General features: G+C 35.2%; 1 protein-coding gene across 1 annotated transcript; it reads left to right on the forward strand.

Annotated features, from left to right (window-relative positions):
- Nucleotides 1–1,228: 1,228 nt before the first annotated feature.
- Nucleotides 1,229–10,903, forward strand: LOC121408974 (protein phosphatase 1E-like). Its single transcript, XM_041600725.1, has 5 exons — nucleotides 1,229–1,725; nucleotides 2,855–3,238; nucleotides 4,399–4,589; nucleotides 5,530–6,577; nucleotides 6,720–10,903. The coding sequence occupies exons 1-4, from the start codon at nucleotides 1,380–1,382 to the stop codon at nucleotides 6,541–6,543; spliced, it is 1,935 nt and encodes a 644-aa protein (XP_041456659.1). The 5' UTR covers nucleotides 1,229–1,379; the 3' UTR covers nucleotides 6,544–6,577; nucleotides 6,720–10,903.
- The last annotated feature ends 1,423 nt before the right edge of the window (nucleotides 10,904–12,326 follow it).

Below are 12,326 nucleotides of genomic sequence, written 5' to 3' on the forward strand. Positions count from 1 at the left end.
TCGCGTAATGCAGGTGAGGTTAGTGGAGTGCCTATGGCAGCCAGATGCACTCCACAAACCTTGTTTGATATTCAGACCTGAAAAGGGGACATAAGAAGATCATAATTTATCTCACTGGTAAAACAGTGCTTGAAATTTACCTTTTTATCAGATGGGAATATCAAATATTTTCAGCCCGCGCTCCACGCTCGCATAATGAATGTAGGAAGATACCCAATTGCCCAAACGCATGAATAGACCGTCCCGTTTTGTCGATCAGGCTAGAATATAATTACATTATACATTACGCATCTTGTTCAGGACTACAAACAATGCCCAGAATGTTCAATTTTCATTACAAAATACATGAAATAGTCCAAAAATATCATCTTGCGCTTCGCGCTCGCACTATTTAAAGGATCCACCCCCAACGAAAAATTGATTTGAATAAAAAGAGAAAAATCCAACAAGCACAGTACTGAAAATTTCATCAAAATCGGATGTAAAATAAGAAAGTTATGACATTTTAAAATTTCTCCTCCTATTTCTTCTCTCTTTGATCATTTCTTCTTCTTCTTCATGTTATTTCTCTTCACCTGTTTTCCTCACCTTCTCTCTCTGACTTATACCTTGGTCACATTTGCTCTACGGCGGCCGTACGGCGAGTCGAAAACAGCCGTTTTAACATTTTTTTTGTCCAACTACATATGGGTAGTTTGAATTAAAATTAATAAAAACGGCTGTTTTCGACTCGCCGTACGGCCGCCGTAGAGCAAATGTGACCAAGGTATTACTTTCACCATAGGCATTGTCTTGATTATTTTAGGCCTATGCATAAATTCTACTTTTACAGTGACCGATGATGAACATGTGCCACATAATTATACCGTACTAGGATTAGGGGTGATATGTCATCATACATTATGCCTCTCATCATTATACCTTATCCACATGCATTTTGGAGTTTAGTGATTGCAGACAGTTATTAATAATTTACATGTATATTGATCGTTGATGTGAATAATTTCAAAATTGTTACGACGTATTGTACTTTTCATCGTTATTGTTAAAGCCATTGAAAACCAAATTTCTTTGTATGCGTACAGTGACCAATAAAAGAATCTTTCAAGAATCTTGAATCTTGAAAACATGTTTTGATCAGCCGCCTTTGTTTACGTTCGGATATCGATGACCTTTGATCAATGTATTCATTCGTCACTTCCGTCTTGGCTTCAGCAGCATTCATTGAATGAAATCAACGAATCGGAGCATGGGACAAGAACAAGTTAGCGCATGATTCAACCACAGCGAAGTTTACATATATAGCCGACGTGTGTGAATATTGGCGCGTTACAAAGAACATTTTCGATAGGAAACGGCGCGACGGGAGGACCGAAAACATGGAAAGTGTGGAACAATATCGGACTGTTTCTAGTCCTATGAAGAAAAATCCAAATAGAAAACGTGTAATAGGATTAAGGGTATCTAGCGACTCAACACAGGGAGGAAGAAAATACATGGAAGACATGATTTGTATTGTTTTTGACAGAGAACAAGACGCCGACTATGCATGCTTCGCTGTGTTCGATGGACATGGAGGGAAAGAGGCCGCAGTGTATGCCCGTGATCATCTGTGGAAAAATATCAAGGAACAAGATGGGTTCTTTTCCCGCGAACCGGGAAAGGTTATGTACGCGATTCAGGAGGCATTTCGTGTTACTCAAGAGGGAATGTGGAAGGAGAGACGTAAGTACTCGTGGACGTGGATCTTGATAGAAAATCAAGTCCACCCCAGAAAAATGTTGACATGGTTGATTTGAAATAAATACCGGTAGGGTCTACTCGAACTAAAAAACAAGCTCAAGCCTTACTACTTGGGTCTTAGTCGAGTTAGAATGAGATAATGACACTGCTGAAAATGGGTTGTCCAAACTTAATCACGGATAGTTAAAAAATAGATTTAACTTGTTAGATCTATTCATCATACTAAACTTAAACTTTAAAGCCTTCAAATTCATTAAAAAATATTCAAACTTTATCCAAAACAAATTCTAATATTAATGGCTACTAAATTGATGGCAAGAAGGTAGGCCTAGCCTAGGCCTACATCTAGTATGTGTAAACTATAAAATAATTGACAAAAAATGTGATGTAGGCTTAGTGTTTGGTCAACATAGTCAAGGGGCTTGCCGGTATTGCGAAGTCAAAATTCTATTCCGATCGACGAATGTGCAGTGTGCTGGAATTGGAAAGCTGTTCTTAAAAAGTCTTAACGTTAGGCCTAGATGAGATCTAATCTAACTTCGCGGACAATTTTTTAAAAAAGATTTAAACAAAAACTCGAGTTCAAAAGATGATATATTATATGAGAGGGACGACAAAATGCTTAGCCTAGTACGTATGGGGGGGGGTGGGGGGGGGGTAAATAGACCAATATCAGTAGATGGCTCACCAAGATTCTAAGAAAGAAAGAAATTGCCCGATTTCAAAGTAAGAAAATGGGTCATTTCCTTTTCAATCTTGGTCCTAATATGTCAGTGTTGAGACTGAGAGGGAGGGGAAAGAAAAACCTGTTAGAAGGGGGGGTGGGTTAAGTGTATGGTACTAGTACATGACAGTGACAGTATTATGCGCTTCCATAATTCAAATCACCCTTGATTCCATTATATACGCTTTCACCCACCAGCTGTACCATGGACATGGGTTTTTTTTTACCTTCCACGATGTTTTTAGTGGAATGGACCAACAATATCCACTGTAAGTGAGCACTGTGACTATCGTCATAAGAGTAGAGATAATAAATCAACTGAAATTTCAAACTTGTAAATTCACATCTTTATTAATCAAGCTACCTCTCTTCTGCTTCATTCTCCAGCATCCTGGCCAAAAACTCTTTCCGGATATCCCAGTACAGCAGGCACAACGTGTAGCATGGTGATTATATGTGGGACTGACATGTATACAGCCCATGTAGGAGATTCCAGAATAGTGCTTGGAAAGAGCAAAATGGGGAGTATTAGCTGCAACAGCAAATACATCCCACCCAATGAGAGAATAGTCGCAGAGATGCTGACCGTTGATCATAAACCCAGCGATGCAGAAGAGATAGAGCGCATAGAGAGTGCTGGAGGTCGGGTGCAAGACAAGGCCGGTGTGCAGAGAGTGGTTTGGTCCAGGCCCAGCCTAGACCATACTGGGCCTATCACAAGAAATACAGAACTGACAGATATACCTTTCCTAGCAGTAGCCAGATCTTTAGGTAATTACTATTGCTATTCAGCAGCAATCACAGATGATGAGATAGAGTTGTCTTTGTGGTTTACAGTTTCAGTGATATCTCTCAATGTACTAAAATGCAACGTACAGTGTACTGTGCCCTCATCTGCATCATTATATGTATTTCTTTGTGTCTTTAAAGCCAAGTAAGACCTACTATAAATTGAATTAAAATCATAACTGGAAACTTAAGCTGGATGATCCATCATCCTAAAGATTTGAAGAAAAAAGATTTCTTTTTTCTTGAAGTTATGCACCACAAAATTAAGTGTCATCAATTTAAATCTTTCCTAATTTTATCTGTAGCCTGCATTGTTATGAATTTAAAGATGAGGGCAAATATGGTTTTGTCAAGGACATACAAGTGATACAATCATGTATTTTCAAAATAATTTCAGATCCAGTGGGAAAAATCATGATTAAATGGGAAGGTCCGCCTGACAAAAAGGGTATTGAATAAAATATAAAAAAAAACAATTAAGAATAAGATATTGGTTAAGGTTTCAGGAATATACTTAAAAGATTTGCAAAGTTAATAAAAGCTTCTGTTTTTTTTTTGGTGTCAGATGTGAGCAGATATACTATATTTTGTGTATTAAAATAAATCAATGAAATGTCATTTAAAAAAAATCAAGTTTTCATTGCACTTCCAGTATTTTTATGAAATTTCACCCTTACTCCTGAAAGAAAATGATTTTTTAGCCATGAACCATAAAGAATTCATGCATTTTATATTGCATAACATATGGGGCAACTGCTTGTTTATGATATCACAACTAAAACTTTCTAATAATTGTCTTATTTTTGATGGATTTTCCTCAAACCTTCATCAATATTTTGTATTATTTTTTTCGGGTATTTTTACTTTTCCGTATGGGGAACTTCCCCTTATGCTTATTTAAGTGTGTAATGTATTCATGGTCTGGCAATGGTGGAAGTATTTGTGTGACTGCAGGCAGTCATAATTTATGCTTTTGTTTTCTTATATTTTTATTATTCATTAGCTCCTAATTTTGGCTTTATTAATTTATACATGTACTTTTTTTTTTTTTTTATTACTTAGTTTACATGTATTTATCGAGGTGTTAAAATCAAGCTTTCACTAATAATCTCAAATCCATTTCAATCTACCTTTATCTTCAGGTGATCTATGGAGCTATAACTTCAAAAACGGCCAGTACATTGTATCCCCAGAACCTGACATATCTCACAGGGTTATTGATCCACATTCAGAACGGTTTCTAATCTTAGGCAGTGATGGTCTCTGGAACATGGTCACAAGCGAAGCTTCGGTACAGATTGTGGAGAAATATGACATGATTCGCGCTAAGCAGGTAAATATGAGTTTTGTAAAATCATATTTTGCTGAAGTCAGTGAAACTTGTGCTATGTACCAGTAATAAGATTCATTGAGCCGTGTCTGTCATGCTATCAGATTCAGATAACATCAGCATAATTCATGCGAATAAATTCTTACTGAGAATATCATGTTCCATTTTCTTTTTATTTATATTTGTCAAACAATATTGGCATTCTAATTAAAAACTTCTCAATGAAATTTAACGTGGGAAGGGGATTGGTATGTTCTGTTGCATTACCTCATTTTCTTGTTTGGGGCATTGATGTCTCCCCATAAACAGTGTTCTCCATTTAATGTCCACCTTTTTCCCTAAAGCAGAAGCAAATGATTGCTGAGCAATTGATTGTGCTGTAACTTTCGTGTTGAGTTTGCAAATTACCTAATGCACCAGCAAATACAGAACAATATAGGTCTCCTTTACTGGAACCTAGATATTAGTGATTTGAGTCAGAAAAGTGATGAGGTGTTTTGCTATCCTGCTTCCTAGTCAGATAAAAAAAAAAGGTTTTGCCAAATACCTATAATAGATGAAGAATTTTATTTTGTTTTTAATTTGAAGAATCGCTGGGTCCAGAAACTTGGTGCCAATGATCTAATCATTATTAGTTTTTTTTTTTTTTTTTGGGGGGGGGTATCAAGGTCAAAGCTCAATATCTCACTCTTGTAATAACTAAAGAACTATTTGATGGAACAAATTCAAATCTGGTCAGATTTGAGTGTTAGAAGGTCAAAAGTCACAAAGATCCAATAGATTAATACTTATTAAACAGGCTTCATGAATGCATATGGGAGTGATGACCTGATGAGATAATGAAATCTTTTCAACATTTTTTGAATTACTGGTAGGTGTGCATTATATATCAGATCTGGCAATGGCTGAGACATTAATTTTCGTTTCTATCTTTGTATTACAGGGAGCGATTTCAACAGAAACAGTTTCACATCAGCTGGTGAAACGAGCTATGGATCTGTGGAACTACCATCTCTTGAGAGCAGATAATATCTCAGTCATCTCTGTCTTCTTTGAGTACCCCGAGGTCATAGATGATGAGGGTGACCAAATCGATCTAGATTCTGTCAAGGAGTGGCAGAACATTGGACTCAAAATCGAAGGAGAGGAGGACAACAAAGAGGTGGATGAAAACGGGGACAACTTCAACAGGCCAGCGTTGATCCGTCGTCACGCTTGCACCAAGCTTACCTCCATGGAGAACTATAATCGTCTCTACTGTATGTCTAACAAGGAGCGAAGGCAATACGGCAGCATCCCTGCCCCTCAGTATAAACGGCGCTACACGGATGGTCTGGAATTGCCCAAGTCAAAGAAGCAGAAGTCCGAGAATGGCATAAAAAAGGAGAATGGCATTAAAAAGTTGAATGTTGGGGATCGAACGGGCTCAGGTGACAAAATCTACAAGGTGATACATACCAAGAAATGCGGTATCAGGGTAGAGTATGCGTATGACCCTGACGCGGAGGCCAAAAAATCAAAGCAGCGGTGCCCTCCGAAGAACAACCCAAAGAAAACTATCATGACAAAGAGCGGACCCATCGAGGTGGAGTATGCTTACGATGTCGAGGCAATGAAGAGGAGCTTTGAGGACACCCCAACCAAAGTCAAGGCCAAGAGAACATTTATGACAAAGAATGGACCCATTGAGGTGCTGTACGAGTGCAAACCACCCACTCCTGGTCGTAATGCCCGCTCTGCTCCACCAAAGAAAATCTCATCAAGGAGATCCCCAAGGAGAAGGCTGAGTCTAGATGACAATGTTGTCATGGGGTCAAGGTTGACCAGGTCAGCTACCAAAAGGTCAAAGATTATGAACATGCATATGACAAGGGCAAGGAGAGCATCAATGAAGGGAAAATTTGCACAAATGTATAATGAAATGCCTAGTGCACAGAAAGCAGTGAAAATGAGATGAAGTTGCTCTTCTTAAAAGTTATGGAGATTGACAGTTAGTAATACCTCAGTCACATTTGCTCTACGGCGAGTCAATAACAGCCGTTTTAACATTTTTTTATACCAGCTACATATAGATGGTTTGAATAAATGTGAATAAAACGGCTGTTTTTGACTCGCCGTACGGCCACCGTAGAGCAAATGTGACCAAGGTCTAAGATGGATTAAAACCTATATAAGCAAATGTGACATTGTTTTGTATGGAATTATCAGCAATGATAAAAAAATACAATATTACATTCCTTTCATCTAGGAACTGAAAACCTCAAACTTTATGTGCCTCAAAATTAATAGTTAATTGACAATTGTGTAAAGGGGAAAGGTTGTCGTTACATATAGATAGATCAGTGAAGTATGCATACCAATCTTGCAAACCTTCGGAAAAGATGAAAATTGTTTGAATAGACATAAAGTCTACCTCTACGCTGATCTTTTTAGAATATTTGTACATATATATTTTTTGTCATATTTTAACCTCTCAGGCGTGTGTGGTGTACATATATGAAATCCAAGTATGTGGTGATGTGTAATGTCATTGATTTTATCAACACATACAAGTGATACATCGTACTCATGAGCATTCCATACATGCCACTATGTCATGTACATTGAAATTAACTTGTATGATTTTTGTACAGTGTAGCATAATAACAAAATTATTTTTTCTTGTAAATAATATTTGTAGAAAGTCCAAAGTGAAATACATATTTTATGAGGTTTTTACTCACTTGGATATATTGATTCTTTTGAAGGAATATTCAGGGAATCTACTCTTATTTCTATCAGAAATTTGTAATGCCTTACAGTGGACGCACACTTGAATTGAGATTGTGACTTATAAATATAAATGATTTTCAGGGCTCTGTTTCATGAAGACTTGCCAGTAATTGAATTCAATCGTAATTTAAGATTGATTCAAATCAATTGCAATTTGCAAGTAATTACGAGGCGGTCATGAGACTTGTAAAATACGCTGGAGAAATGAAATTTAAAAATTAATACATAGAGCACAATATTGTATCTGTTGAATTGAATTTTTATTTCCTGAAATAATATATTAGTATTGTCAGCAAAATTCAATTTCATTAGGGGATGGCATCCTAATCCTTTCAAGGGAAAATACTTCCTTTCTTATTTTAATATATAATTGATGCAAATTTTATGAAACTTTACTGTGACTAGGAATTGCTCCCAACAAATGTCTTCACTTTTATTATCCCATTCATGAAGTATTCATATAGGATGAGTCGGTGGAGTCATGCAATATACATGTTCAATTCCTATTATTGATCAAGGTACATGTACGTAACTTCTTTGTTGTTAAAAGGGAATCCTTGGCGTAAGTAAGACAGTGTGTGAAATTTGATGTATATATTTTTTACCCTTTAATAGGTACTATGAATGATGCATTTTTAGGATATCAAATATTGTATTTTACTCATTGGATACATGTAACTTTCATACAGAGTGTCTTACCATATGAAGATGAAATATCCTGTCAGACCCATATTCTTTATTTTTTGTTTATTCAATTGAAAAAGCAAATGAGAATTGATTTTTTTTTACCAATTTTGGCATTTCAATTCCTGTTTTCTTTATAGAATCCATAGGCTACTGCTATCATTTCTGAATTTCCTTATTTGAAGATTTTAAATCTTTCCTTGAAACCTAGAATTCCAAAAAGTACATTATGTAATTTATTTCCCAACATTGCCAATTTAGGGATTTCAAAATCAAATATTTTCTTTTTGGAAATCTAAAGCAATGCTTTCAATTCCCGATTTGTTACCAATTTCCTGATTTGATGCCAATTTTTGGATTTCTAATTTTTTTTATTACAAAACCTGTACTGTTAGACATCGATTACAAGATTCGTGATAATTCAAAGGTGTAATCAATTTTATGCATAACTCCTCTCTCCCTTTGCTCAATCATTTCACATACATTTTGGGGATTCTTAATTCAAGGGTAAGGAGGCTAACTAGAACCACAATGGTCTGATTCTGAATTCTGGTTTAATTTAAATTTGTGGTTTGGAACTTTGCATAGCCAAATGTGAAACAAATTTCTAACATTACATTTTCAGTTAATAAGCTGCTTAGACTTAGACTAAAATTGTTTAAAACGGTCTTGGAATAATAATAACTAATATAGTTTCCATCACCATTGAAGCATGAAGAAATTGCAAAGTAAAGATAAGGGTCATTCAATGAACATGTAAACAAGATTTTAGGCTACCTATAATTAAAGCACTGATATATACCATGGTCTATATTGAACTGGCTTTTAGAATACAGGCCATTACATCAATCAACATGATATAATTCAACTCAGAAAATATGATTCACTGTATATATTAAAAAAAAACATCATTTGAAATGTTTTTACTCTACTGCAGTGTATGGCTTCTTCTTTGGCAGAGATTTTCAAGGAATAGCATGACTATCAGAAACCATCATTTCTTTTCCCTAAATTTATGTAGATATATGTACATGTAGACTAATTATTTTAATTGTAATATTCCTGTATATGTACATGTATCCTATGGATATTACACTGTAATTTTATTCACAATATTTACACAATTTCACTCAAAATTTTCTATTCCACTATTAAATGTTTTCTGGAAGAAATATTAAGCATTCCGAAATTCTAATATTTTACACTTTCAGGAATTTAAAATCCGTACTGTCTTCTTACACATCTTGATCATTTTACCTCAAAAGAAAAAGTATGTCTTCATTTGTATGTTCAACTACATGTAGTATTTGTCTTGTTAATTCATGCCTGTACATATTATGTGTGGTAGAAATTTGAATGTGCCACTGTTAATTTTGAGTAGATTTCTCATGGTTGGTCAACAACTCTACATATTTCCAAAGGGCATACATGTATATCAAGAAGATATTGTGGGATAGGGATGTTAATTGAGTAATTTGTCTTCAAGTTTTGTTACAGAGCCTAGGTATCAATTGCAAACATGCCACTAATTGATTTTGGATTTGAAAAAAAAAATTGCAATTGATTTCAGTTTTCTTTCAACACTCCTTGAAGATTTATTTATTTCACTATTACATATATGTGTGTGTGTGAAATATTCACATGCTGTTGTACTTTTAATTTCACCAGGCATATATCCCAGGCAAGTAACTTGCTGTAACTTGCTGTATAATCTGCTATGCCTAGTGAAAATATAATGTTGCAAGTATGTTGAAACACAGACATGTGTAAACATGCCCATTCAACCATATTGTTGACACACCCTTGTCTACCCCTATTGTTCTGGTAAGCTGATCCAGTGACGTTCTTGATATTCACACGCACATAAAAATCCACAATTAGGCATGAAAGGACTTGATTGTGCAGTCAGCCCTTGGATTATTTCATCTTCTGAACGAATATTCATGAAATTTCACTTAGTTGTGTTTCCATGCATTATCACTGCTTTTACCAAAATCATATTTTGATAGCAAGTGAAATTTCACTTCTAGCATTTAAAAAAAAAATCTCTTAATCCAAATTTCTATTTTCTACACTTAATCGTTTTCTATAATCAATTTACATGTAGCAAGCAGGGATGATTGTAGTTCAGACACATATACCATTTTCATTTTCCTCTGTTTTATTTGATCTATGCAACTTATCTGACTTAAAATTTTACCAGTGTATGTGTTTCTTCATTTCGTTTTAATTCATTTATCAGTTCAAATTTATTTTTCCCCTCTTCATGTTAGAATTGCAGTCTTTCAAACAACATATGTTTGATACAAAATCTTCCAAAATTCCTCTTTTTTATCATTCAGTGGATTCCATCCATTTTTGCATAGAAAGGTTCACTCCAATTGAGTGTGATACAGACTGTAGTTCAATCAATGCAAGGGTTGAATTACATTAATATTTTGTTTTAAGTTTTATACGTTTATAGTTTTGCTGTTGTTTTTTTTATATTCTTTCATCTATTTATCCACTATTAATGTTCTACCTACATGTACATTTTACAAGAGAATACTTTGCCATATAAGAATTCTAGAACCTATTGAAATTGATGACTTAATTATGCATCCTTTTTAAAAAGTTGAATTTTAGAATTGATTTTAGCTTTACAATAGCTCTCTTGCTATCACCCCCACTTAAAAAGTAAAAAATGTATAGTAATTACATATTTTGCAGCTTGAACAAGAAAATTTTGCATCCATAATGAAGTGTGTGAATGAGACTACATGTAAAACTTGTTACAATTATGTCCTTTTCACACGTTTGCTCCAACAGAGGTTATTGTACTCTTTGTGAATGAGGGAATTTGGAAATAAACTGCAAAGATAGTGAAAAACATATTTGTGTATTGATATTCTTAATTTTTATGTTGCTGGACGCGAGAGTTTAAGAGGGTGAGGTACTTGGATAGTAACATAGTATTGAAGAGTGATAGAAAAGATACAGGAAATGAGAGAGGGAGTGGGGCAGACATAGAAACATGCAAATAGTAAGAAAATACTTTAAAAATAAAGAAATCAGTATAAAGAGATCAAGAGGTGATTGCATGAAAGAATCTTTGCAAGGACAGAGTTATCGTGTTGCCGATTTATTATGATGCGCTGTATGAGATGCCGTTATGATAGATTTCCTGCATCTGTTAAAGTGAAATAAGTCGCCAATTATACATTATGTATTTGAACATTGATTTAAAAGTGAGCTCAATTTTCATTAGTTTATGAAAGGTCTTCAAACTAGGCTGATTTTTTCTCTTATCACATTTTCTTTTTTAAGTTGTCTTTATACATTTGAAATGGCTTATTCGCTGTAGACTGAATTATGGCAGTTAATACAATAGGCATTAGTATGTTGAATAATTTGTGGGTATGCTTTTTAAAGACTTAGTTCAAACTTTATTGGTTTTAAGTCATAAATCCACAACAGACCACTCAAATTAGATCATATGAATCCTTGGATTTGTTTTGAAATATCAAATGATTTAAATCCATATCTGGAATTTATACTATAAAAAACAGAATTCATCAGTTCATGTGTACAATGTGAATCCTGGGGGGAAGACCCCTCCCCCTTACCATTTTTAAGTTTTTTTTAGTCAATCTTTAAATGCCTTCAAATTGCTTACATTTGCCCAATGTAGCATCCTGAGGATGCTTGGTTGTGTCACTCTAAGGCTGTGTTTATGCTTCCACTTTTCAGGCCAGAATCAGTGTTTCCAAACGTGGTTAGTCCAAAACACGGTTGCGTCCATGCTTACTTTCATTTAAATGCTGTTTCAAAACGCCGATCGTAAACTCACAAAAGTGTTTGTAAACGTCGTTTGACCAGAATCAGGCTTTCTGGGAAGTATAAACAGAACCACGATCGTAAACGTGTTTAAAATGACGTCATTTGGTACATGCTTCCGGGAGATGAAAATCCGCGGGCAATACAGTCGTATTGCTCCATGCTTATCTCCATGTAAAAACTTTCGAAAAAAGGCGCACCCAATTTGACCTCGCTTTACGATGCGAAGCCAGCTGGAGATCATGATTTGCTCTGAAAAGTTAAGCATGAACAGCACTCCCTGAACCACGTTTACGATCGGTGTTTTGAATCGACGTTTGAAATCGCTGATTGTGTCCTCGCAATGGAAGCATAAACACACCCTAAGACTTGCTTCGTGTCATTTCAGTGATGCTGAACATATTTTGGCCCTTGGCTTAGCACAGGTTTTATCCATATTACAATTAATTATGAAACTGAAAATGACTT

This window comes from Lytechinus variegatus, chromosome 2 (genome assembly GCF_018143015.1).
Source record: "Lytechinus variegatus isolate NC3 chromosome 2, Lvar_3.0, whole genome shotgun sequence".
Classification (NCBI taxonomy): Eukaryota; Metazoa; Echinodermata; class Echinoidea; order Temnopleuroida; family Toxopneustidae; genus Lytechinus; species Lytechinus variegatus.

Excerpts from the sequence above, each read along its gene's own strand:
- LOC121408974 (XM_041600725.1), top strand. The coding sequence starts at position 1,380 with ATGGAAAGTGTGGAACAATATCGGACTGTTTCTAGTCCTATGAAGAAA. Across the intron at positions 1,726-2,854 it reads GGGAATGTGGAAGGAGAGAC|CATCCTGGCCAAAAACTCTT; the intron begins GTAAGTACTCGT and ends TTCATTCTCCAG. Across the intron at positions 3,239-4,398 it reads AGCAGTAGCCAGATCTTTAG|GTGATCTATGGAGCTATAAC; the intron begins GTAATTACTATT and ends CTTTATCTTCAG.